General features: G+C 42.5%; 1 protein-coding gene across 1 annotated transcript; it reads right to left on the minus strand.

The window, feature by feature from the left end:
* Window positions 1-13,814: 13,814 nt before the first annotated feature.
* LOC130069858 (cytochrome P450 2J4-like) lies at window positions 13,815-20,695 on the minus strand. The gene is made up of 9 exons (XM_056234008.1): window positions 20,474-20,695; window positions 20,243-20,405; window positions 19,329-19,478; window positions 19,036-19,196; window positions 18,247-18,423; window positions 17,874-18,012; window positions 17,602-17,789; window positions 16,877-17,018; window positions 13,815-14,056 (listed from the first exon to the last, which is right to left on the minus strand). Exons 1-9 carry the CDS (start codon window positions 20,693-20,695, stop codon window positions 13,881-13,883), a joined length of 1,518 nt encoding a protein of 505 aa, XP_056089983.1. The 3' UTR covers window positions 13,815-13,880.
* Between the last annotated feature and the right edge of the window lie 6,512 nt (window positions 20,696-27,207).

The raw sequence follows: 27,207 nt of genomic DNA on the forward strand, positions 1-27,207 counted from the left end.
ACCCTAGCAACCACCCAGAACGCCCTAGCAACCGCCTAGCAACACCCTAGCAACCACCCAGAAGACCCTAGCAACCGCCTAGCAACACCCTAGCAACCACCTAGCAACACCCTAGCAACCACCCAGAACACCCTAGCAACCGCCTAGCAACCACCCAGAACACCCTAGCAACCGCCTAGCAACCACCCAAAACACCCTAGCAACCACCCAGAATACCCTAGCAACCGCCTAGCAACACCATAGCAACCACCCAGAACACCCTAGCAACCGCCTAGCAACGCCCTAGCAACCACCAATAATACCCTAGCAACCACCTAGTAACACCTTAGCAACCATGCTAGCAACATGCTAGCAACATGCTAAAAATGCTAGCATGATGCTAGCAATATGCTAATCATGCTAGCATCTAGCTAAAACATGTTTGCAACATGCTTATTTTTGCTAGCAACATGCTAGCATGTTGGTAGCATGATGCTAACAACATGCTAATCATGCTAGCATGATGCTAGCAACATGCTAATCATGCTAGCATCATGCTAGCAACATGCTAGCAACATGCTAATCATGCTAGCATCATGCTAGCAACATGCTAATCAAGCTAGCATCATGCTAATCAAGCTAGCATCATGCTAATCATGCTAGCATGATGTTAGCAACATGCTAATAATGCTAGCATAATGCTAACAACATGCTAATCATGCTAGCATGATACTAGCATCATGCTAATCATGCTAGCATCTTGGTAAAAACTAGCTAACCGCACCCTAGCAACCGAGCGGCGAGTTTTGCCACTGCAAGCACCACTTCACATTTTCTTCTGGAAATGTACATTCTAGTTAGTGGTGCTTGCCTATGGCGAAGCAACACTATTGTTATCTCACATACTTATTATTCTTATTCTTCTTATTCTTCTGGCCACTTTTTGACGCGCTACTCCTCCCGCAGTTTTTGTCACAGACCCATGAATGAGGTGTCAAAACGTGCGGCCTGTTCGGGAATGGTGTGCTATGACTTTTCTAAGAGATCGGGGGTACGATGGTCGCCCCAGGGGCGAAAAACGGCCCAAAAAAATCCCATAGACTTAACATTGCGAAAAACTTTGACGAGTCGTAGCTCGGAACGAGGATGTCGCAGAAACGTGAAATTTGCCACATTTGAAGAGGCTGACAGACTCTGTAAGAATATACCACACAATGGGGTAAAAGTTGCACCCCTGTGGGGCAGGAGCTGCCCAAAGTTGCCCCATTGACTTACTATGGTGTAGGACGGCCCATGAAATGCATGCGTTTCTCCTACTATGGTAAATTACATAGGGATTTTGTATTGAACATAGCTGTGGGTCACAGTGTCATAGAGACAAGGGGGCGGACTCATTTTACTCAGACAACCAATCAGTCTCTCAGGATCATTGTGAAGCTATCAAGCCACGCCCTAGCAACCATTTAGAGCACCTTAGCAACAACTCCCATAGACTTCCATTGAAAGAGATCGAAGGGATATCTCTGGACTGAATTGTCATAGAAACATGAGGGTGGTCTCGTTTGACTCGGGCCAGCAAACAGCCAATCATGAATCACCTCAACACTTGCTAGCCACGCCCTAGCAACCATTGTCGAGCACCTTAGCAACCAAAATCCAAAAAGGAATATCGTCCATTCTGAATGTCACAGAGGCATGGGAGTTGGTTTATATCATTCATACTGACAAGCAGCCTTTGGAGTTTCATGATTGGCAGCTGCCAAGCCACTCCCTAGCAACCAAACAGAGTACCCTAGCAACCATTTTGCAAGACCTATATCTCTGCATCAGAACATCGTATAGAGATGGGGGTTGGTTTATACATTCACATTGACTTTGGAGCTTCATGATTGGCAGCTGCCAAGCCACTCCCTAGCAACCAAACAGAGTACCCTAGCAACCGTTTTGCAAGACCAATATCTCTGCATCAGAACATCGTATAGAGATGGGGGTTGGCTCTTTTGACTCATGCTAGCAAACAGGACTTGCTACATGCTAAACATGCTAGCTGTGAATAGCTACATGCTAATATTGATTAGCTAAGTGCTAAATCATGCCATGAACATTATAAAAACTCTATAGTAACCAAATGTAAACACTACCAACCACCTAGTAACACCATAGCAACCATCCAGAATACCATAGCAACCACCTAAAACACCCTAGCAACTGCCTAGCAACACCATAGCAACCACCCAGAATACCCTAGCAACCGCCTAGCAACACCCTAGCAACCACCCAGAATACCCTAGCAACCACCTAGCAACCACTCAGAACACCCTAGCAACCACCTAGCAACACCCTAGCAACCACCCAGAACACCCTAGCAACCACCTAGCAACACCCTAGCAACCACTTAGAACACCCTAGCAACCACCTAGCAACACCCTAGCAACCACCCAAAACACCCTAGCAACCCCCTAGCAACACCCTAGCAACCACCCAGAACATCCTAGCAACCGCCTAGCAACCACCCAAAACACCTTAGCAACCACCCAGAACACCCTAACAACCGCCTAGCAACACCCTAGCAACACCCTAGCAACCACTCAGAACACCCTAGCAACCGCCTAGCAACACCCTAGCAACCACCCAGAACACCCTAGCAACCGCCTAGCAACACCCTAGCAACCACCCAGAATACCCTAGCAACCACCTAGCAACACCCTAGCAACCACTCAGAACACCCTAGCAACCGCCTAGCAACACCCTAGCAACCACCCAGAACACCCTAGCAACCGCTTAGCAACACCCTAGCAACCACCCAGAATACCATAGAAACCACCTAGCAACACCCTAGCAACCACTCAGAATACCATAGCAACCACCTAGCAACACCCTAGCAACCACTCAGAACACCCTAGCAACCGCCTAGCAACACCCTAGCAACCACCCAGAACACCCTAGCAACCGCCTAGCAACGCCCTAGCAACCACCCATAATACCCTAGCAACCCCCTAGTAACACCTTAGCAACCATGCTAGCATCATGCTAATCATGCTAGCATCATGCTATCAACATGCTAGCAAAATGCTAATCATGCTAACATGCTAGCAAAACATGCTAATCATGCTAGCAACATGCTAATCACGCTAGCATAATGCTAACAACATGTTAATCATTCTAGCATGATGCTAGCAACATGCTAATCATGCTAGCATCTTGGTAAAAACTAGCTAACCGCACGCTAGCAACCGAGCGGCGAGTTTTGCCACTGCAAGCACCACTTCACATTTTCTTCTGGAAATGTACATTCTAGTATTGTGATTACTATTCACCTAGACAAAACTTCGGCACGCTACTCCTCCCGCATTTTTAGTCGTAGACCCATGAATGAGGTGTCAAATCGACCTGCTCATTGAGGAGAGGTGTGCTATGACTTTTCTAAGTGATCGGTTGTACGATGTTCGTTCAGCGGGCAATAAATCCGACGAAAAAATTCCCATAGACTTAACATTGGCACAAAATTTGTGAGATCATATCTTTTCACTAGAAGGTCACAGAGACTTGGGGTTGGGCTCTTTTGACTCGGCCTATCAAGCAGCCAATAAGTAGGGACATAACAACTTCATGGCCACGCCCTAGCAACCACTTATGCCACCCTAGCAACCATAAAACAACATTTACAAGCTATATTTCAGCTCCAGAAAATCGTAGAGACGTGGAGTTTGGCTTTTTTGACTCAGACTGTCAACTAGTCTTTAAATATCATCTCATAAACTGTATAACCACACCATAGCAACCATATAGAGTACCCTAGTAACCACCTGAACACATGAATAAGTCATATCTCAGCAACAGAGTATCGTACAGACATGGTTCTTTGCTCGTATGCAATCAATTACCAACCCCTAGCAACCGAGCGGCGAGTTTTGCCACTGCAAGCACCACTTCACATTTTCTTCTGGAAATGTACATTCTAGTGTTTCTATCATATTGTTTGGCAACAGTTTTTCTAACCCTAATTGATGGAGTGTGTAGCTTTTGATTTCTTAAACAACCATGTAGACACATCCGGACCATATTCCAGGATGACAATGTAAAGGCTCAAGAAGAAAATGTAAAAAAAGAAGTTACTGACCCAACATTTTTGAATGGTGTATTTAAACTAATATACACTAAAATGAGATTTTATAAAGTTCACCTCCGCTTTACTGATCCAGACCTTGATTTCCAGGTAAGAAGATGTGTCCAGGTGAGCAGCTCGCTGGAATGGAGCTCTTCCTCTTCTTTATCTCGCTGATGCAGCATTTTACCTTCCTGCCTCCTGAGGGACAAACGCTGAGTCTCAAAAGAACAGTTGCCATCGCTTCTGCTCCTGAACCTTTCCATATTCGTGCTGTTCCTCGATAATGCCACACTATTGCAACCTAAAATAAAGAATCGCCTCATTAAAGCACATTGATGAAGTACAGATAACCATTTCTTTCTCTGGTAAGAAAGAAACTTATCATTTATTTGATAAGTTGCCTTGTAATAAGCAGGTAATTTTGCCAGGTTGGTTGATATATCTTTTAACCCTTTATGTATAATTAAAACCGGACACTTGTTATGAGATTAAAATTTTGATTCCTCTTATTGATTTCTCTGTGTGCATTTTAATATGACTTTAAACCATTCAAGTGCAAGAAAACGTCTCGGGTTACGTATGTAACCCTTGTTCCCTGAGAAAGGGAACGAGACACTGCGTCGGTTACGACACTAGGGGAACGCCCTTCAGCGTAGCGCGTTTGAATTCATGAATGAAATCGAATCCAATCCTGTTGGCTTTGCGTGATGACGTAGCGAGTGACGGCATAAGCGGATGTACTCAAAAGCACGTCGGCACACAGCAATGTCAGCTTTTGCTATGAAGCAAGTGCTCCAGGCGGGGTAAGGTGTGGTGAACCGACGCAGTGTCTCGTTCCCTTTCTCAGGGAACAAGGGTTACATACATAAGCCGAGACGTTCCCTTTCGAGGGAACTCGAACTGCGTCGGTTACGACACTAGGGGAACGAGATACCCACTATACCACAATGAACCCCGCTCATCCTAGTGTGAAGCTGTCTTCAGGCACAATCTAGGACGAAAGCACTCGTGCACCGGGTGTAGAGGGAAGGTCCAGACTGTAAAACCTCATGAATGTGTGCAGAGTGGCCCAGCCAGCCGCCTCACATATGTCATGTATAGAAACCCCTGAAAGGAGGGCTCTAGAGGATGCTATGCGTCTGGTGGAGTGAGCCCTCACGGCCATAGGTGAAGGCAAACTGCGCACCTGATAAGCCAGGGTAATAGTCTGAACGATCCAGTTGCTAATGGTCTGCTTAGAGGCGGGAAGCCCCTTCTTGGGCGACCTGAAACACACCAGCAACTGGTCCGACTTCCGCCATGAGGAGGACCTCTGGATGTAACACTGCAGTGCTCTGACAGGGCAGAGCAGATGAAGTCTCTCCTTATCCGCCGTCACATGAGGTGGAGGATGAAATGCCTGCAGAACCAAAGGCCGTGCCACACTAGATGGCACCTTGGGCAAATAGACGGGCCTGGGGTGTAAGATGGCCTTAATGTTGCCTGGAGCAAACTCCAAGCAACCATTGGAAATAGAGAGCACCTGGAGATCTCCTACCCTCCTCAGAGAAGTAATGGCCAACAAAAAGACCACCTTAAACGAAAGGTTCTTGGCCTCAGCCGACTCCAATGGTTCGAAGGTGGCCTCGGCCAGCCCTTCGAGAACCACTGCCAGGTCCCAAGAGGGAACCCTGGTGCGACTTGCAGGTCTCATCCTGGGATCTGCCATGGCGGGCCCGCCAGAAGCAGGATGATGTCCGAAAACCATACTCGGGCCGGCCAAAACGGGGTTACTAATAGTAGGCTGACCCCGTCCCGACGGACCCTTTCCAGAACGGCTGGGAGCAGAGCGATTGGGGTAAAGGCGTACAGACGCAGCCTCGGCCACGTCTGCATGATGGCATCCAACCCCGGGGCTGGATGTGTGAGGGAGAACCACAGTGGACAGTGTGACGCAAATAGGTCCACTTCCACTGGGCCAAACCTCTCGCATATTAACTCCACCACCTCGGGGTGGAGTCTCCATTCCCCGGGCCTCAGCCCCTGCCTCGACAGCATGTTTGCTCCCTGGTTCTGGTCCCCCGGGACATACATCGCCCTGAGAGACGACAGTCTCCGCTGGGACCACAGGAGGATCTGATGCGCCAGTCTGCACAGAGGGCGCGACCTCAGACCCCCCTGGCGGTTTAAATAGGACACCACTGACGTATTGTCGGTTCTCATGAGAACGTGGCGACCCTGGAGGTCTGGCAAAAATCTCCTCAGAGCTCGGAACACCGCCAACATTTCTAGGCAATTTATGTGCCAAGAGAAATTATGGTCCTGCCAGTGACCTCTCGAAAAGCGGCCTTCCATGACCGCGCCCCAGCCCGTGAGGGAGGCGTCTGTCGAAATAGATACCCGGCGACATACCGCTCCCAAATTGGGACCCTGGGACAGGAACCAAGGCTTCTTCCAAATTGATAGGGAACGAAGGCATCTGCGCATAACCCTTATCAATTGGAATGGATTTCCCCTCGGGAAAAACCCCTTGGCTCTCAACCACCACTGTAAAGCTCTCATGTGTAACAGGCCGGAAGGTATGACGCTGGACGCTGCTGCCATGAGACCCAACACCCTCTGGAAGTGTTTTACTGTGATGGTGTGGCCTAGCTTCACCCTGGTTAGTGTGGTTAACATGGACTCGATGCGTGCAGGAGACATGTGTGCCTGCATCGTGGTTGAGTCCCATACCACCCCCAAGAATGTAGTTCGTTGGGCGGGTGAGGCCGAATGGAAGAACCCGATATTGGTAAGCTTCGCCCCCGAAAGCGAACCTCAGGAACTTCCTGTGAGATGGAAGGATGGAGATGTGAAAGTAGGCGTCCTTTAGATCTATCGTGACAAACCAATCCTCGGATTGGATTTGACTCACAATGATAATAGTGAGCATCTTGAACCTGAATCTCCGCAGAGACTGGTTCAGAAGCCTTAGATCTGAAACGGACGCAACCCTCCATCCTTCTTTGGAACTATGAAGTACCGGCTGTAGAACCCGGACCCCCTGACTGGTGGGGGAACTCCTTTATGGCCCCCTTTTTCCAGCAGCGAGTGAGCTTCCTGTTCCAACACCAGACCCTGCTGTGGATCTACTGCAGTCCAAACCACCCCGTTGATACTTAAATTGGTGGGCGGATCCGGAACCGCAGCCTGTATCCAATTTCTACAGTGCACAGGACCCATGGAGAAATGTTCGTGAGGTTTTGCCATGCCTCTGCGCCATGCCCTCGGGGCTGGTGTCCAGTGTTTTGCGCAAGTCCTTGACGGCACCCTGAAGCGGAAGACCGGCAGGGGAAACCCGACAACGACCCACAGTGTGCAAAGCCGAACACTGACAAGCCTTTGGGGCAGACAGACCAGTGTGTGCTCGCTGGGAGCTAGCCTGTCCCGAAGCGTCAAAGACGGCGGGATACTGACGCCAGCTTCCTGAGGGCCCGGCGAGAGAGGGGACCACAATCGCGGCGGCCCTCTGAGGTCTCATATAAGTTAGGACCTCTTTCCCTTAGCCTTCCTGGGCTGAAGGACGGTCCTCAGATCGTCTTCTCAGGAGGCTCTGGGCAGGAGCACCGCCTAGAGTCCCAAGCTCAGATATTAATGTATACATATATATATATATATATATATATATATATATCCTAAGGGGGACCTCTAGAGCGATACTCTCCTTCAGATGGTAGGCTGAATTAAAATATTTAACCAAGTTTTGAAGTCAGATCCGACTTTTAATTGCTTTAACTCCTCGGAATTAAATGCAGCCATACCACTGGATAAGTGAAACACGGTCTGAATGGTAGGCTGTAGGAAATAAATGCAGCCAAAAAACACCAGAATACTGTTTTATATTTAATTTAACGATCTCGTAACCTACACGCTGCCTCAGCAAACGCGAGATTCGAGACGTTATAATTTGGCTTTCATCCCTCGAGAAGAAAGACAACAGTATTATTATCAGATCGCGTGTGTCCATTTTATTGCAGACCCGTAACGCGCTGCCTTAGCAAACGCGAGATTCGAGTCATACACAATAAATTTGCCGGCTGAGACACCCGAAACGCACGTGTGCGGCGAGTTTTTTTCTTTTTTTTTCTCAATGAACACAGCCAGCACCCTCAGGAGCTGATCGTTCATGCCTCGCACCCACACAGCAAGCTGCAAAGTAGACTCGTAACCTATGCTGCCTCGGCAAAAAAGAGATCCGAACTACTAGATTCTGTATTGCAAGGCAAACTTAAAACCTATGTGCTGCCTCAGCAACGCGAGATCCAGCCACAGAATCTTATTGCAAAGTACACTCGTAATCTAAGCGCTGCCTCGGCAAACGCGAGATCCGAGCTACTAGATTCTGTATTACAATGCAGACTTAAACAGGACATACAACACCAAATAGGACAGATTGTTTCACACATACACAGAGCGCTTGCTGAATAGCAAAAAGCTGACATTTCTGTGTGCCGGCGTGCCATCCAATGGGATTGGATTCGATTTCATTCATGAATTCAGACGCGCTACGCTGAAGGGCGTTCCCCTAGTGTCGTAACCGACGCAGTTCGAGTTCCCTCGAAAGGGAACCTGTGTGCTGTTTTCTGTGCTGCGCGCACGCCAATACTGAACTGAGTTCTCTTCCGCGTCTTTTTGCACAAATACACACAAAAATGTCACAATATCCACATAAACACAGTCGGTTATGTCTTAATTATGTCTCAACATAAACAGTTTAAAAAAAACTCTGTGTAACAGTATAATGGGTCCGTGCATCAGGTTTTTATTCAGGTTTATTAGGCTGCTGTCACTTTGTGTCATTAATGTTAATCAAACAACAAAAGAGAAAATGTAATATTTTATTGACTGAATAACTTTTGTAACTATATTTATAATGGATATTTTATTTATAAAGCGGTGTTATTTTACATTAGATTAGTTTCTGTGGATACCTGAAAACAATGTTAATTTCCATCATATCTTGATGCATTTATTTGTGTGATTTGCTAGTTTGTTCTTTTTTTTTTTTTATCACACATAACTTTAATAATGCTTGAAATTTAAGATAGTTGTTTTTGCTGTGGTAGTTTTAAACCACAGGCAAAAGTTCCCTGTGTAAGTGTTTTTTAGCCTGTTAATTTTTGTTCAGCTGCAATGAAATGTTTTGCAGAAATAATATTTAGAATAATTGTGAATAACCGACTTTTTTTTTTTTTTTACCTTATTGGAATCTAAACTAGAAATCGATAAGTATCATAATCGATAAGCAGAATCAGAATTGTTAAAATTCAAAGATTACCCAAAAATGAGGAATATTGTGACGTGTTCATTCACAGAAGAAAACTCAGGATGACAATGGAGGCGTTTCAGGGGAACAGAAACACTGATATAGAGAAGAACCAATGCTTGAGGGACTTTGAAACTTTACAGAGCTTTTTCATGCTCAAACAGCAACATTACACACTAAAGAAAGAACATGTAAAAAAACATGAAAGGAAAAACTCTTTAAGTAACATTACAGAAATTAACCATACACACATTTTATTTGTAAATTTTTTCTTTTTATTTGATATTTCTTTATAATTCTAAACTTTTGCAATACAATTCTGCTTCATTATTCTTGACAGAAGAACCCGAGGACTGAAACATCGCAGTCCAACATAATCACAGCTTTCTGTCAGTTAGTGTCAGTTGATCACAAGCCGGCGTGCAGCTCACGCTCTTCCACTTATTGACTGGGAATGAGACGGACACTTGATCTCCACATGGTCTCCTGTCTTCATCCTGGATGAGCGTCTGGACTCCATGATCATGGCATGACGTCAGGTCGCTGCAGGGGTTGTGCTGACAAACTGGCTTGAAGCAGCCGTACACCTGCTGTCCACACACTCCACTGCACTTACAGTCATCCTGGAGGACGACAGCCTTACGACCACAGCATGTCTCACAGCTGCAAGAGTTCCTGCCAACAGCAGCGCAGCTCTTCACTTTACTGCAGTCGCACTGGAGTTTAACGGCTGGGGAACGGCCCACCTGACAACAGTTGTTGATGGCTGACTGATCACAAGACATAGTGTGAGCTGAAACCATTGAGAGGAGAGATTGATGAATACCAAGAAAACACACAATCACCTGAAGGCAATGGTCATTATTTAAAAATGAGATGGAAGTAAAGAGTTGAGTTGAATACTTACATGTGTTCAGTCTTGAGTTATTGCACTCGGAGTAAGTCTCTTCTCTCGCTCTGGTGTTTCTCTCCACTGCAGTCCGGTATATATTCCCCTCTTCATCTCCACCCCGTCCACAGCTCAGAGCTGAAGAATTTAATGTGTCATGCAAGGGCGGGTTTAGTGTATAGAATTAAGTGTAATTTACTTAAACTTAAATACACTATAGGCCTATTTTTTTACAGTGCTACGTAAGAGAAAAAGATTGTTTCACTTGCCGTATTTAACTTTAGATAAGTGTTTTAGCATTGCACAAGTGAGAGTCATTCCAGTGATAACGGGAAAGGTTTAACAAGAAGTAAAAATATCCCTCAGCTGACCTTACAGAATTAAATCAGACAAATGAACCAACTAACATCTTGATTTTATGTCTCTAAGGCCCTGTTTACACCTGCTATTAAGATGCGTTTTGGTCGATCGGATCAGAGGAGACACATTCCTGTTTACACCGGGTGTTTTAATCCGTCTCTTTTGTCCACTTTAAACCACTTCTGTCCTGATTTCTTCCATGGTAAGGTCTAGGACAAATGTATATATATTTTTTTCAGATCTTTTGATCTAATGGACAAAATAAACTCATGCACTTTACATATGAACACGACCGGAGACGACTGAAAAATATACAGAGAGCAGCAATGAGTGTTAGAAATCAGGAATGGTGAGAGAACATTGTTCTTGGTACATTTTTCATCTTCAAACCAAACTTGGGTCTCCAGTCATAGTTTAAATTGTTAATTTGTGGCTGAACACATTTACATGAGCGTTTACACTACGAAAGCAATCCAGTCGAATGTGTTTTCATCTATCTCTGGAAGTGGTTGAAAGTGGACAAGCTCAAAACGTTTTAGACCCTGTTTACACCGAACTGTATTTAGCGTCGTCCACTTGTGATCTGATCGACCAAAACACATCTTAATACCAAGGGGAAAAAGGGGGCCTTATGAAGTGTGTGAATCCAACATAACAGAATGACTATACATTCTATGATCGTATTCATAAATAAAAGTTTGCTCTTGCCAAACGGTATTTACTATTGCATAACATGGAGATTCTACACGTGCTGTTTCTTAAACTGCTTTTAACTCAGTTTTAGTAAACATCCATTCCAATTGTGATAAATGACACTTTCTATTATAATACGCTGTAAAGATTGTACTAATGCTGTACTTATAATTAATTAAGTGCGACTCATCATAAACACTAAACACTCCCTCCCAATGCATGAGACGGGGAAATTCTTCACACTCTTCAGCTCTGAGCTGTGGACGGGGTGGAGATGAAGAGGGGAATATATACCGGACTGCAGTGGAGAGAAACACCAGAGCGAGAGAAGAGACTTACTCCGAGTGCAATAACTCAAGACTGAACACATGTAAGTATTCAACTCAACTCTTTACTTCCATCTCATTTTTAAATAATGACCATTGCCTTCAGGTGATTGTGTGTTTTCTTGGTATTCATCAATCTCTCCTCTCAATGGTTTCAGCTCACACTATGTCTTGTGATCAGTCAGCCATCAACGACTGTTGTCAGGTGGGCCGTTCCCCGGCCGTTAAACTCCAGTGCGACTGCAGTAAAGTGAAGAGCTGCGCTGCTGTTGGCAGGAACTCTTGCAGCTGTGAGACATGCTGTGGTCGTAAGGCTGTCGTCCTCCAGGATGACTGTAAGTGCAGTGGAGTGTGTGGACAGCAGGTGTACGGCTGCTTCAAGCCAGTTTGTCAGCACAACCCCTGCAGCGACCTGACGTCATGCCATGATCATGGAGTCCAGACGCTCATCCAGGATGAAGACAGGAGACCATGTGGAGATCAAGTGTCCGTCTCATTCCCAGTCAATAAGTGGAAGAGCGTGAGCTGCACGCCGGCTTGTGATCAACTGACACTAACTGACAGAAAGCTGTGATTATGTTGGACTGCGATGTTTCAGTCCTCGGGTTCTTCTGTCAAGAATAATGAAGCAGAATTGTATTGCAAAAGTTTAGAATTATAAAGAAATATCAAATGGAAAATAAAAAATTTACAAAGAAAATGTGTGGATGGTTTATTTCTGTAATGTTACTTAAAGAGTTTTTCCTTTCATGTTTTTTTCAGCCCATTCTCATCCTTTGGCATCATACATGTGACGCTTTGGACATTTCGTCGAAATCTTACGCACATGGCATCCTTTAGCATCAATATGAGACGCAGAACCCAAGGCGTCATACAGGTGACGCCCGTCTAAATCCAACGCACATGGCATCGTTTAGCGTGAATATGAGACGCAGATCCCAAGGCGTCATAACCGTACCCTACCCCAGACCTAAACCTACCCATAAGAGTGCGTGTTATATTGACGCTAAAGGATGCCATGTGCGTAAGATGTCGACGAAATGTCATATGGCGTCACATATGACGCCAAAGGATGAGAATGCGTTGGTTTTTTTTACATGTTCTTTCTTTAGTGTGTAATGTTGCTGTTTGAGCATGAAAAAGCTCTGTAAAGTTTCAAAGTCCCTCAAGCATTGGTTCTTCTCTATATCAGTGTTTCTGTTCCCCTGAAACGCCTCCATTGTAGTCTTGAGTTTTCCTCTGTGAATGTACGTCATGATATTCCTCATTTTTGGGAAATCTTTGAATTTTAACAATTCTGATTCTGCGTATCGATTATGATACTTATCGATTCCTAGTTTAGATTCCAATTAGGTAAAAAAAAAAAAAAATCAGTTATTCACAATTATCCTAAATATTATTTCTGCAAAACATTTCATTGCAGTTGAACAAAAATTAACAGGCTAAAAACACTTACACAGGGAACTTTTGCCTGTGGTTTAAAAATACCACAGCAAAAACAACTAGCTTAAATTTCAAGCATTATTAAAGTTATGTGTGATTAAAAAAACAAACAAACTAGCAAATCACACAAACAAATGCAACTAGACAAAGATATGATGGAAATTAACATTGTTTTCAGGTATCCACAGAAACTAATCAAATGTAAAATAACACCACTTTATAAATAAAATATACATTATAATTATAGTCAATAAAATAATACATTTTCTCTTTTGTTGTTTGATTAACATTAATGACACAAAGTGACTGCAGCCTGATAAACCTGAATAAAGACCTGATGCACGGACCCATTATACTGTTACACAGAGTTTTCCTTCTCAACTGTTTATGTTGAGACATAATTAAGACATAACCGACTGTTTATGTGGATATTGTGACATTTTTGTGTGTATTTGTGCAAAAAGACGTGGAAGAGAACTCAGTTCAGTATTGGCGTGCGCGCAGCACAGGAAACAGCACACAGGTTCTCTTGCACTTGAATGGTTTAATTAAAATGCACACAGAGAAATCAAAAAGAGGAATCAAAATTTTAATCTCATAACAAGTGTCCGATTTTAATTATACATAAAGGGTTAAAAGGTACCATCAACGAACCTGGCAAAATTACCTGCTTATTACAAGGCAACTTATCAAATAAATGATAAGTTTCTTTCTTACCAGAGAAAGAAATGGTTATCTGTACTTCATCAATGTGCTTTAATGAGGCGATTCTTTATTTTAGGTTGCAATAGTGTGGCATTATCGAGGAACAGCACGAATATGGAAAGGTTCAGGAGCAGAAGCGATGGCAACTGTTCTTTTGAGACTCAGCGTTTGTCCCTCAGGAGGCAGGAAGGTAAAACGCTGCATCAGCGAGATAAAGAAGAGGAAGAGCTCCATTCCAGCGAGCTGCTCACCTGGACACATCCTCTTACCTGGAAATCAAGGTCTGGATCAGTAAAGCGGAGGTGAACTTTATCAAATCTCATTTTAGAGTACATTAGTTTATATACACTACCATTCAAAAGTGTTGGGTCAGTAACTTCTTTTTACATTGTATTCAGCAAGGACGCATTAAGAGATTAAAGATGTTAGTCGGGAGGCTAAGTGACTTTTGACTTCAAGTCATGATGCAAAGGTCCCCTTTGGTATGGAAGTACCTTAGGGCCATAGAAATAAATTTATCCTAAGACACAAGTGAGATCTTATCTTATATACGCACATTTTTTTAAAATGGCCGCCGACCATACTTGAGAGGCCCATATCTTTGCTTCTGTTATAGCTATAATGACAAATTTGGTATCAACGTGTACATTTTTGTGGTCAAGGAGTCCAATAAAATAGCTTCCAAGACTAAAAAACAATAATGTTGTCCTTACCATGACACTTGGAAGTGAAGTATGCAATTTTTTATTAAAAAACGCATGCCAAACACACAGTCCATTCACAACTTAATAATTTCTTCGTTTAGGTCTGCTTCGCATGCGCCCTTCACAGCACTGGCTGAAGACGCGGGTTCTGCGTCGAGCACGGGCATCCGGTCGTTTACGTCTCAAGGTAACTCAGAACTGTGTCACAGCTCTGGAGCCCTGGAAGGCGGCCGACTGGTATCAGACAGGTGTAAACCTGGGGGTAATCTCGGAACTGAAAATGGTTTCGACAGACGCCTTTACGAGGGCAGACCGACTTTTGGCCTGTGGTCAAGCCAAGAAAAGAGCTTGCACATAAACTGTCGAGAATGCCTTGCGGTTCTTCCTTCCCCTTCTAAAGGGCCACCATGTCCTTGTCCGCACGGACAACATGTCAGTGGTTTCCTACATAAATCGCCAGGGCGGTCTGAGATCACTGAACCTTCATGCACTGGCAGAACGCCTCCTTGTACGGGTTCAGCGCAACCTACTCTCGCTGAGAGCGGCGCATGTGCCAGGCCATCTGAATGTGGGTCCAGACAGGCTGTCCAGGGACAACGTTCCCCAGGGGAATGGTCCCTCCACCCTCAGACAGTTCAGCTGTTGTGGGGCACCTTTGGCACAGCGGAAGTCGACCTCTTTGCGTCAGTGTCCAATATGCTTCACAAAGAACATGGATGCGCTGGCCCATCACTGGCCCAGCCGCCCTCTCTATGCTTTCCCTCCGATCACGCTGTTAACACAGGTAATCAAGCGTATCAGGTAGAACGGTTCCTCTGTGCTTCTAGTAGCTCCGTTCTGGCCGAACCAAGTTTGGTTTCCGGAGCTGATGCAGCTTCAGAGTTTGGCTCCGTGGCCTGTCCCGTTGAGGAGAGATCTCCTCTCACTGGGCAGGGGTACGATTTGGCATCCACGACCCGAGCTTTGGGCTCTGCATGTGTGGGCCATCAACGGGTACCCGTCAGTCTCCCTGACGAAGTGTTAAACACGATTACGCAAGCTAGAGCGCCCTCTACTAGACGGCTTTATACTTCCAAGTGGTCAGTGTTCTCAGGTTGGTGCTCAGCTCGCAACCTGGATCCACGAAGATTGTGGGGTGTTAGAGGTTCTCTCCTTCCTACAGGAGCTCTTGGATAAGGGTAGATCCCCATCCACGCTCAAGGTGGCGGCTATTGCTGCGTTTGTCAAACATTCGCATGGCCAGTCACTGGGTAGGAACGACCTTGCAGTCCGCTTCCTCAGGGGAGCTAGAAGGATGAACCCTCCTCGTCCCCCCTCGGTTCCCATATGGGACCTTTCTGTTAGCGTGTCGTGCCTTGAGTTTGGGCCTAATGACTCCAAGGTCATCCTCAAACCAAGACATGGTTATGTCCCCAAAGTACTTGCCACTCCTTTCAGAGCGCAAGTCATCTCCCTGTCAGCCCTCTTCGGATCTGACAGCGAGTCTGACGTGAATCTCCTTTGCCCGGTTAGGGCCCTGAGAATTTACGTGGAACGTTTGCTGCTTTCAGACGGTCAGGACAGCTCTTTGTTTTGTTTGGTGGCCGATCTAAAGGTCTAGCTGCCTCGAAACATAGCCTGCGCCCTCATTGGTGCTTAGGTCACGAGCAGTCCCTCGATAGGTTGGAGCAGTTGCCGCAGAGCAGCCAATAGGCGCGAGAGCTGCCTCGCCTTGGTCTGCTAGCTGCAGCAAGTGCGTTTTAAATTAATACAAATTATAAAAGATAATTTTTGGCTTCAGTATTCTCGCAAAAAGAAGTTTTCCTTCTGAGGTTTTTTTTTCCATAGTCAACTAGCTAGCTATTAGTTATCTAACATTAAAAACGTTTTTCTATTTAATGAGAAAGTCATACGAACCTCAAAGTGTTAACCTGTCACCTCTGACGTTCAACAGCTGTCACAGCTCCTGGTGCAGATGGGATGTGTTGTTGCAGGAACTGATTTGCTATAGTCTAATGACTAGTCGAAATCTCATGCTACTTAGGACAAATGTAATGTACAGAAGTAGCTGCACTGCTTAAATACAAAATTAAAGTTTTTGAACGAAAAGATAAATAAAGTCACTCTGATGACACAATTTTTATGTGAAATGTGCATATTTACCCCCAATTGTCATGGTATGGGGATTTTTTTTTTTTTTTTTAAACTTGAAACCAATTTTATTGGATTCCTTGACCCCACAAATGTACACTTTGACACCAAATTTGTCATTATAGCGATAACAGAAGCAAAGGGCTCTAGAGTATTTTCGGCGCACATGAATGTGACCACACACATACATACACCCCACAGTATGTGTGCATGTATTTATTATTTTGGTTAAAGTTTATATTCCTTGTGACCTACCTATTGAATAGGGGATGAAATTTTCTCTCTTCAAAAATTTGCCATTTTCATCCAGAAAGTGTGCAGGATTGAATTCATCCGGAGTGCTGTACTCATTCTTATCCTGTAGGATTGGCTTCAGCATCGGCAGCACCATCACGCCCTGTCATAGGACAAAACATAATAAATTTTAAGAACATTAAACAAAGTGTTTGTTTACTGAAATAGAATCATGTTATCGGTATAATATATTGTTTTAAAAAAAAACTGTACGTTCACCCAATGTAACCCTTGTGCGTCAATTTAAAAATAATTACTCTGAGGTCTTTAGAGGACAAAAATGTCAGTAGCAAAAAAAAAAAGACACAAATTTGAAGCTTGGGTGCGGTGTCATATTTTTTCCCCATTAGATCCCAGCAAAGCTTTATAAAATGGCAGCATCTGGTTAAAAATAAATAAATATATATACATATACACACACTTTATAGCTAAATGGCCCCGGGATTAAAAATTATAGTTTTAATGGGTTTCAATGGGGACATGTTGTCCTTTAGGTCTTAAGTGTAACTATTTTGTGTTGCCAGTGTAAAATAGATTTATTAAAGGAAATGAGGATGAAATATTAAAATTCCAATAAAAAATACACACTTCTGCCAAAATGTATACAGTCGGCAACTGGCATTAACACAGGCAAAATTATTAAAATTAAAAAATTTTAAAAAAATTGATTTAGAAAAATGCTTTACCTTTGGAATGAGGCATCCTGCTACTGTGGTGTCTCTGCTGGCAACTCTCGGTGGAATGAAGGCAAGAACATTCGCGAACCTCTGAATTTCATGGATCACAGCGTAGGTGTACTGCAGATGTGTCCTGTCCTCCATCGACGGCTGACGCGTCTGTCCAATCACCTGATCGATCTCAGACTGGACTCTCTCTATGGAAAGTGAACATGCAGAGTATGTGGACACACATTTACACATTTGACTAACAAGAAAGTCATATGAGCAGAGCCGCCCACCTTGCACATCTGGATACTTGGCCATGTAGAGTAAAGCCCAGCTGAGTGATTTAGCAGTGCTTTCTGTTCCGGCTCCAAACAGATCCAACACACAGTGTATCAGGTTCTCCTCTGTGAACTCTGCCTCACTGTCCTTACACTGGGAATCAACCATGGACTTAGTTAAAAAGAGGGGTTAAAAAGAGATGACTAGAGCATTTCTAAAAACAGGTAAATGCAAAGTAAAAATATGGGATGCGTTTTGTGCGCCAAAGTATCCTTTGAGTTCACTTGATTTCATTTGAAAGGCATGAATCATCAGTCTACAAAAACTCTAAATCAGAAGAGAAGATTTCCTGAAATCATTATGCCAGGATCTGCTAAAACCGGTTACCTTCTCAATTTCATCCAGATAACAGTCAATGTAGTCTCTAGGACAGGAAGGGTTTCTGTCCTCTTTGTGCTTCCTGATTTCATCCTGAAAAAAGAGCTTCAGCTTGGAAAGGTTGGCAAATGCAGTCTGGTGCTTTCCTGGCAGCAATGACATCACGGCGGGAAACGTGTTATACAGCTGTTGAGGGACAAATACATTTGATCATCAGTATTTCATCAATCTTTGCAGTCTTCAGTACCATTGATCTCGCTTCGTAGTCAACATAACAATAATCATGATTTTTTTTAAAATATGTTCCTGGAAGAGTTTGGTTCATGTTGTCGACAGGTCGAGAAGACGCCATTTTCTGCACTGCGAAAGCAAATCCACTTTAAATGGACGAGGATTCGCGCGGGAATTGAAACGGTAAAACCGATGCCATCGTTACTGTTCGTATCACTGTCTATCAAGTGCTGAGGAAGATCAGAGCTGAAATTCAGATACTGTATTTATAAATGGACATTTGGTTTTTGACATGCACTGCAAGCGGTCGACCAACTGCCCAATCAGAGCAGAACAGGCTCTCGGAAAGGAGGAGTTTAGAAAGACAATCCTTTATCGAACTAATTCAGACACTGAGAGAAAAGAGCTGATGCTGCAGTGTATATTATGAGAAAATGTACGTTTTTCTGACCTTGGAATCATGTAAGCCTATTCTAGGAGGCTTAAAGCAAAATCTGGAGCTTTTAAAATAGCATAATAGGAGGACTTTTGTGAAAAAAGTCCATTATAGTAAATTTGGTCTCGTACCCGGCCCCAGACATTGATGGGAAGCTTGAAGGTGTCATCTGAATACTGCAACAGCTCGTGAAAATGATGGTTGTCATACTCAAACTTGTGGCCAAAAACCAGGCTGCATATTATATTGCCCACTGCATAGTTCAAGATGTGATGAGGATTGAATGGCAAACCTTGGAAAGCAAAAGAGAGGAAGAATGGTTACGGCTACAAACCGTACTTTCAGATCTTCGCCTGTAGAGAGCAGTATACTGTACTGGTAGCCTGTTCAGATGTTTGAATTCAGGCAGAAATGGTGCTCTGACCTTGCTTGGTTTGAAAAGTACTACAGACAAAGAGACACTCCTGCAGGATGGAGTTTTCTAGTGTTTTCTTGCCCACACCAAAATACTTCAGTGTTGCCAGAGCAAAACGCCTCTGTTGACGCCACATGTGCCCACCGGAGAAGATCAGACCTACATACAAAGAGACAAAAAGAGCAAAATCTATGATTGCGGAAGTGCATTGCATTGAGGCTATGTAAAAACCCTTTTTACAAATGTAATTGGTAACATCTATTATTTATGGTGGCCTGCGAATTTGCTGCTGGTTCTAATATTTGCGCTCCTGGATCCTTCAAATTGTTGGCGTGTAAATGTAGGCAGTCATGTGTTAACCAATGTGGTTTTCATGGATTTCTTAGTAAACATTTTGCATCATATATTTCGAATATAAGGTCACGTGGGAGTTTTGAATTCTGAAACTAAGTTCTCATAGTACTAAATGAATGAACTTCCTTATTTCAAGAGACAGGAAAATTCAATTTCTCACGTTACATTAAATCCAGGATCACTGTAACGATCTACAGAATGTATGTCACGAACAGTTCTGCATGTTTTCAATGACAAAGCTTGCTATTCAAGCAACTGCAAAAGGTAATTTTACCAATTATACAACAGTTCTGGTGCACTGATTGAAAATGATAGCAATAATATTGATATTTCGTACAACAACAACAACAACAACACTAACATTTCAGTTCAGTATCAGCAAAAATAAACAAATTTGTTGTGTCTGAAGGTCCATATAACGCTTTGAATAAAAGGCAAATTACAAGATGTTTCCTGACGTTCCACAAAAAGATGAATTGGTGAGCAGTTTATGATTGATAACAGACTTAATGTTTTTGAACATTTTAACGTGTAAAATGGTGTACGGTGTTCTTTTAGCTGTTTTTTACCTTTCCCGTTACAGATTTTGTCATTCACAGGGAAGTACGGCCGGTCTGTGAAGATGTCCGCCTGTTCCACAAATGCCTCTTTGAAAGTCTCGTATCCAGTGAGCAGTATGCAAGGTTTGTTTCCCAGATAAAATGTGCTCACATCTCCATACCGCTCAGCAATCTGATCAACATGTAAATGTACTGTACACAACTCATTTAATCAACATATGCATATGAAAAAAGACATACCTTCGGAAAAACCTCCATTGGATCACTAAAGCCTATACTCATTAGGTTTCCAAGGAAAGGCAGAGGGAAGGGTCCTGGCGGCATGTTCTTTGACTGAACATCTCGCAGGTGTTTCACCAACAGCAGCACACACAGAAATATCAGGAGTCCCTGAACATCCATCCACTGACCCATCAGCTGTGACAACACTGACGCCATGCTTCCTGAGACCAGAGAGACCATTACACACATAAATGATCTTTATAAGTAGCCCATTCTTCAACTGTAAGACCACGTAGATCACATTACATGTATGAATTATCGTTGCATTACATATAAAATACCAAAGCAAATTACTGTCTGCGCTCAAATGCTGCAGGGGCTTTTCTCAAAACTATCAATGACTGGTCAAACCGGTGTTTAAAGGGATAGTTCACCCAAAAATGAAAACTGTTTACTTCATTTGTGTTCTGAAGATGAACGAAAGTCTTACGGGTTTGGAACGACATGAAGATCTTTTGTTGAAATCTCCTCATTGTTGACAGCCAACTTTGACGCTTCAAAAAGTTCATAAAACTAATCCATATTTGAATGGTTTAGTCCACATTTTCTGAAGAGACTCGATCACTTTATGACGAACAGATTTAATTTTATTCACATAAACATTCATCAACTCACACGTCAGTTGTGACTTATAGAGAACTAAGTGACAACGCTCTCAGATTTCATCAAAAAGATTCTGTTCTGAAGATGAACGGAAGTCTTAGGGTTTATTGGAACGACATGAGGGTGAGTAAATGATGACACATTTTTTTTTCAGTGAACTGTCACTTAAGGTATTTTTAAAGGACGTATGAAGTCAGGTTCAGCGGGTGTAGTTCATCACATTAACATGTTTCACTTATTGCACTTTCGCATTATTGGAGCACTATAAAACCAAGTTTTGAACACGACTTAAGCACATCAAATTCCCAAACACTTATATATATATATATATACACTCACCGGCCACTTTATTAGGTACACCTGTCCAACTGCTCGTTAACACTTAATTTCTAAGCAGCCAATCACATGGCGGCAACTCAGTGCATTTAGGCATGTAGACATGGTCAAGACAATCTCCTGCAGTTCAAACCGAGCATCAGTATGGGGAAGAAAGGTGATTTGAGTGACTTTGAACGTGGCATGATTGTTGGTGCCAGAAGGGCTGGTCTGAGTATTTCAGAAACTGCTAATCTACTGGGATTTTCACGCACAACCATCTCTAGGGTTTACAGAGAATGGTCCGAAAAAGAAAAAACATCCAGTGAGCGGCAGTTCTGTGGGCGGAAATGCCTTGTTGATGCCAGAGGTCAGAGGAGAATGGCCAGACTGGTTCGAGCTGATAGAAGGGCAACAGTGACTGAAATAACCACTCGTTACAACCGAGGTATGCAGCAAAGCATTTGTGAAGCCACAACACGCACAACCTTGAGGCGGATGGGCTACAACAGCAGAAGACTCCACCGGGTACCACTCATCTCCACTACAAATAGGAAAAAGAGGCTACAATTTGCAAGAGCTCACCAAAATTGAACAGTTGAAGACTGGAAAAATGTTGCCTGGTCTGATGAGTCTCGATTTCTGTTGAGACATTCAGATGTTAGAGTCAGAATTTGGCGTAAACAGAATGAGAACATGGAACCATCATGCCTTGTTACCACTGTGCAGGCTGGTGGTGGTGGTGTAATGGTGTGGGGGATGTTTTCCTGGCACACTTTAGGCCCCTTAGTGCCAATTGGGCATCGTTTAAATGCCACGGCCTACCTGAGCATTGTTTCTGACCATGACCATCCCTTTATGGCCACCATGTACCCATCCTCTGATGGCTACTTCCACCATGTCACAAAGCTCTAATCATTTCAAATTGGTTTCTTGAACATGACAATGAGTGCACTGTACTAAAATGGCCTCCACAGTCACCAGATCTCAACCCAATAGAGCATCTTTGGGATGTGGTGGAACGGGAGATTCGCATCATGGATGTGCAGCCGACAAATCTGCGGCAACTGTGTGATGCCATCATGCCAATATGGACCAAACTCCCTGAGGAATGCTTCCAGCACCTTGTTAAATCTATGCCACGAAGAATTGAGGCAGTTCTGAAGGCAAAAGGGGGTCCAACCCGTTACTAGCATGGGGTACCTAATAAAGTGGCCGGTGAGTGTATATATATATATATATAAGTGTTTGGGAATTTGATGTGCTTAAGTCGTGTTCAAAACTTGGTTTTATAGTGCTCCAATAATGCGAAAGTGCAATAAGTGAAACATGTTATATATATATATTATAATGAACCCATTTGCTAGACACACTCACAAAAGTGTTTTTTTACACCACAATATACTGCAAAGACATGCCAAAAATGTAGATGAAGGGAACAAGGTTGCTTACCGAGAGATCACTAGCGTGTCCTAATTTCCCCCCAGACTTTCATCAACCTAAAGAAAACAGCAATGTAGTAGGCTACTGTAGATATGCTCTGCAATGTCAGTGGAGCCCCAGCCTGCCTAACGACGTTCATACCGACACTTCTAACACATCTCACATAGCCTGGTTCGCTTTGGTAGGCTACTTGATTAGTTTTGATTAACCTACTTGAACGGTGATCTATGATCAGAGGCGTCGTTGCATATACAGACCTTGTCTCGTTTAAAATAAACGAATGAATGAATAAATAAATGGTGCGAACCGTAAAACATATTTTATTTTAGGTTTTTTTAGGGGGTAGCCTACATTTCAACCGCGTTTCAAACGTTCCCTGACGCCAATATGCTCCCGAACAGAACAGAATACAATTCGCGTTCACTTTAGCTATAGCCTAACAGTAACGCTCGGAAGTTTCCAGCGGTATATTTACATATGACAATTGTAAATACATATACATTCAAAACAAACAAAAATATATAAAATAGTGATGATTAGTATTATTATTATTTAAACAGCTGGTCAAATGCTGCTATGCAGGTCCGGCCATTTGACTCGTATCTTTATTGTCTTTTGTATTCTTCTGTTATTATCTCGTCAACATAATGTTAACGTATGAATTGCTCGAACATGCACCTCTTGCATCAGGGAGAGGGTAAATGAAATAGTCCGTACAAAGTTCGAACCGCAGGTTAAATCGCTTGGTGGGCATCTTATCAAGTAGATTGCTAAACTGATACTGTAGCTTTTTGAGCTATCAAAAATACACGGAGGCAGGATTGCAGTGTGAGAGAACAACAATAGCCTTGTGTGTTGTTTTTTATTATTATTAAAGTTATGCGTCAGAAAACTTTTTTTACAGTCTATGCAGAAAACGCGCATGACTACCACCCCCAAAACTCTCAACAACTCCTTCTTAAAGGGGACGTGTCAAATATGCTTGCGTCGTTGCGTGTCGGTGATGTGTGAATTATGTCAGTAGATCAGTGATGTGTGAGCTTGTGTATGCCCCTACAATATACGTGATAAGCGTATCAACAGTATTTTCAGATAACGTAACTATAAAGCAATTAGAGTGCGAATTTACTGCAGTAACTATAAAGCAATTAGAGTGCGAATTTACTGCATCTGCCAATTAGATTTTAAGGTTTGTCATGTTCCTTTGAGATAACCAAAGCAGCAGTAAACCGTTCGAGAATTAGAATCGGACGGTTCATCACATCACTTTAATAAATGCATATATCTCTCTCTCTCTCTCTCTCTCTCTCTCTCTCTCTCTCTCTCTCTCTCTCTCTCTCTCTCTCTCTCTCTCTCTCTCTCTCTCTCTCTCTCTCTCTCTCTCTCTCTCTCTCTCTCTCTCTCTCTCTCTCTCTCTCTCTCTCTCTCTCTCTCTCTCTCTCTCTCTCTCTCTCTCTCTCTCTCTCTCTCTCTCTAAAAGGTTTTTAAACAGTTTGTTAACTGTTAAGACTGGTCCATTGGATTAAGCTGCTGACTGGTGTGCAGTTATAGTTTTAATGTGTGTGTAACTGTGTGAGCTCTGATCTACTTTGTGTTATCTTCCATAATCTTTTTTTCTTAATTGATATACAATGTGTGCAATTACTGTATTGATCCATAAGTTCTTTGAACTCAAGATGGGGGACAACACAAAGTACAAAGGTTGTATGGCCTTAATTGTTTACTTTACAAGCCCTTTATTTTTAGCATCATCATATTTACAAGAGTACTAAAACAATGAATAACAATATTAATTCATTAACCATTTCAGTCGTATCTCTTGGTGATTCTATGGGCCATCTCTTGCCATAGAGACATGTATTTTCTTGTCAATGATTTTTTCCTTGCATGGTAGGTTGCCTGGTCTTTCACCAACCCTCACACACACACATTCACACTTACAGACAATTTAGTATCTCCAATTCATCTATACTGCATGTTTTTGGATTCTGGGGGGAACCAGAGCACTTGTTGTAAGCCTAAACTTGACATTAACTGTAAATATCCCTCAAATCTGATTGGTTAATTGGAATGTTAACAATGAGGTTGATCCACGAACACGTTTTATTTGGTGAAATCACGTTCACCAAAATCACATTCACCATATATAAACATAGGCTAACAGAGGAAAATTAAAATTTTACCTTGAGTGCTTTGAGCAGTGGGTGCTGGCTGAAGATGTTGCCAATGAGAAAGCGGTCAGTGTGTGTCTCTTGGTTGTTGCTCCAGATATTTATGGACTGTGGAGGAATTTCACCTCACCAACAAAACTGAGCTCCATGTCTTATGACACACTGAAAACAGTGCTTTTGGTGCATTGCTGACCACAAAGTGATAGTGGAAAGATTATGGTTTCAGGGCAATTATAGGAATTTGCAAGGGTGGGTGGAGGTGGGGAGAGGGGTAAAATTAGAAAATATCACACATGTGATCGTTCTACCCACAAGCACCAGCACAGGTGTCCTTGATTCACAACATAAACAGAGTCTTGTTTTTCAGTATATGATGGAGAAAGACCAACTGTAAATTATAAAATCTACAGGACATTTAACAAAAGTATGTAATAGCAGGTTGGTCTGGGGTTAAGGAGAACTAAATATTAAGCTAAATGTTTCTTGAGCAGCAAATCATCATATTAGAATGATTTCTGAAGGATCATGTGACACTGAAGACTGGAGGAATGATGCTGAATATTCAGCTTTGATCACAGGAATAAATTACATTTTACCATGTATTCAAATAGAAAACAGTTATTCTAGATTGTAAGCATAATAGACTTCTTTCAAAAATTTCTACAAAATCATATTCCAAACTTTTTCCCTGTAGTGTATTTGTAAATAAACAAATTATATAATTTATAGGGTGAAATCAGTTAAAAATAATCTAGCGTTATTGAGAGGTCCATGAAGATCCAAATAAACAGTCTTTTATTTTATTTGACATTACATTTTAGGATGACGTGACAATGCATTTTTGCAGTGGGCCATAATGATAGCAAGAGCAGAACAAATTTCTGTGTAAATCATTCATAAATAAGTTCTTACGCTCTGCTTGTATTTCATGTTTATGTGGTTTCCAGGGAACACACAAACTTGTACTCAATGCACTGAAAGTCACTTGACTCAAATATAATTGTTACAATAAGAAAATACTGCAAAATCTACAACTAAGATTTTTTTATGTTTTTTTAAAAAGAAGTCTCTTATAAGCTCACCAAGGCTGCATTTATTTGATCAAAATACAGTAAAAACAGTAATATTGTAAAATATTATTTCTATTTGAATATATTTTAAAATTTAATTTATTCCTGCTGGCAAAGCTGAATTTTCAGCATCATTACTCCAGTCTTCAGTGACACATGATCCTTCAGAAATCATTCTAATATGATGATTTGATGCTCAAGAACAATTTCTTAATATTATCAATGTTGACAATTTAATATTTTGTGTAAACCATGATTTTTTTGTTTTCAGAATTTTATGATGAATAGAAACTTAAAAGAACAGCATTTATTTCAAATAAAAATATTTTGTAACATTATAAATGTCTTTACGGTTGCTATTGATTAATTTAATGCATCCTTACAGAATAAAAGTCTTAAAAAAAGCCTAAACTTTTGAATATTAGTGCAGATGGGAAAAAAAAACATCACCTAATCTGAACCTTGACTGGGTAGAAATTATGGCATAAAGTGCATGGAACCATAAATCCAATTGAGCATTATGTTCTGGTGGCCAGCTAAATGTCACAAATCATACGTTCTAGTTCCACAATGAGCTCCTTGTATTCCAATGACCTCCACAGTCATAAGATCTAAATTCTATAGAGCACCTTTGGTTTGAGGTGGAACGGTAGATTTGTGGCATGAATGACGTCACGATGGAGCAAAATCTCTCTGGGAATTTTCTAGCACTTTGCTGAGTCCGGGTCACGAAGGATTCAAGTGTTTCGGAGGGTCATGTCCTGTTAGAAAAGTGTAGCAGATAAAGTGGCCAGTGGTTTTGATGAATGTACGCAAATGATACACAAATGCTACAGCCTGCTGAAAACAATGACTTGAAGGGTTAGTTTACTCAAAAAGGAAACTTTTGTGTCACCGAATGGTAAAATAGTAAAGCGAGGATTCAAGTGCTGGAATAGAAGCATCTTTAATTAATAATAAAAAGGAAACCAAACTACAAACAAAAACTCCCCGTGGTGGAAAACGAGACAGACATCTGCCAGGAACAGGAAACACTAGGAACATAGACAACGAACCAGCACAGGACTGCAAACACAGGGAGATTAAATAG

Source organism: Rhinichthys klamathensis, unplaced genomic scaffold, assembly GCF_029890125.1.
Source record: "Rhinichthys klamathensis goyatoka isolate OS25496 unplaced genomic scaffold, OSU_Roscu_1.1 h1tg000386l_1, whole genome shotgun sequence".
Lineage (NCBI taxonomy): Eukaryota > Metazoa > Chordata > Actinopteri > Cypriniformes > Leuciscidae > Rhinichthys > Rhinichthys klamathensis.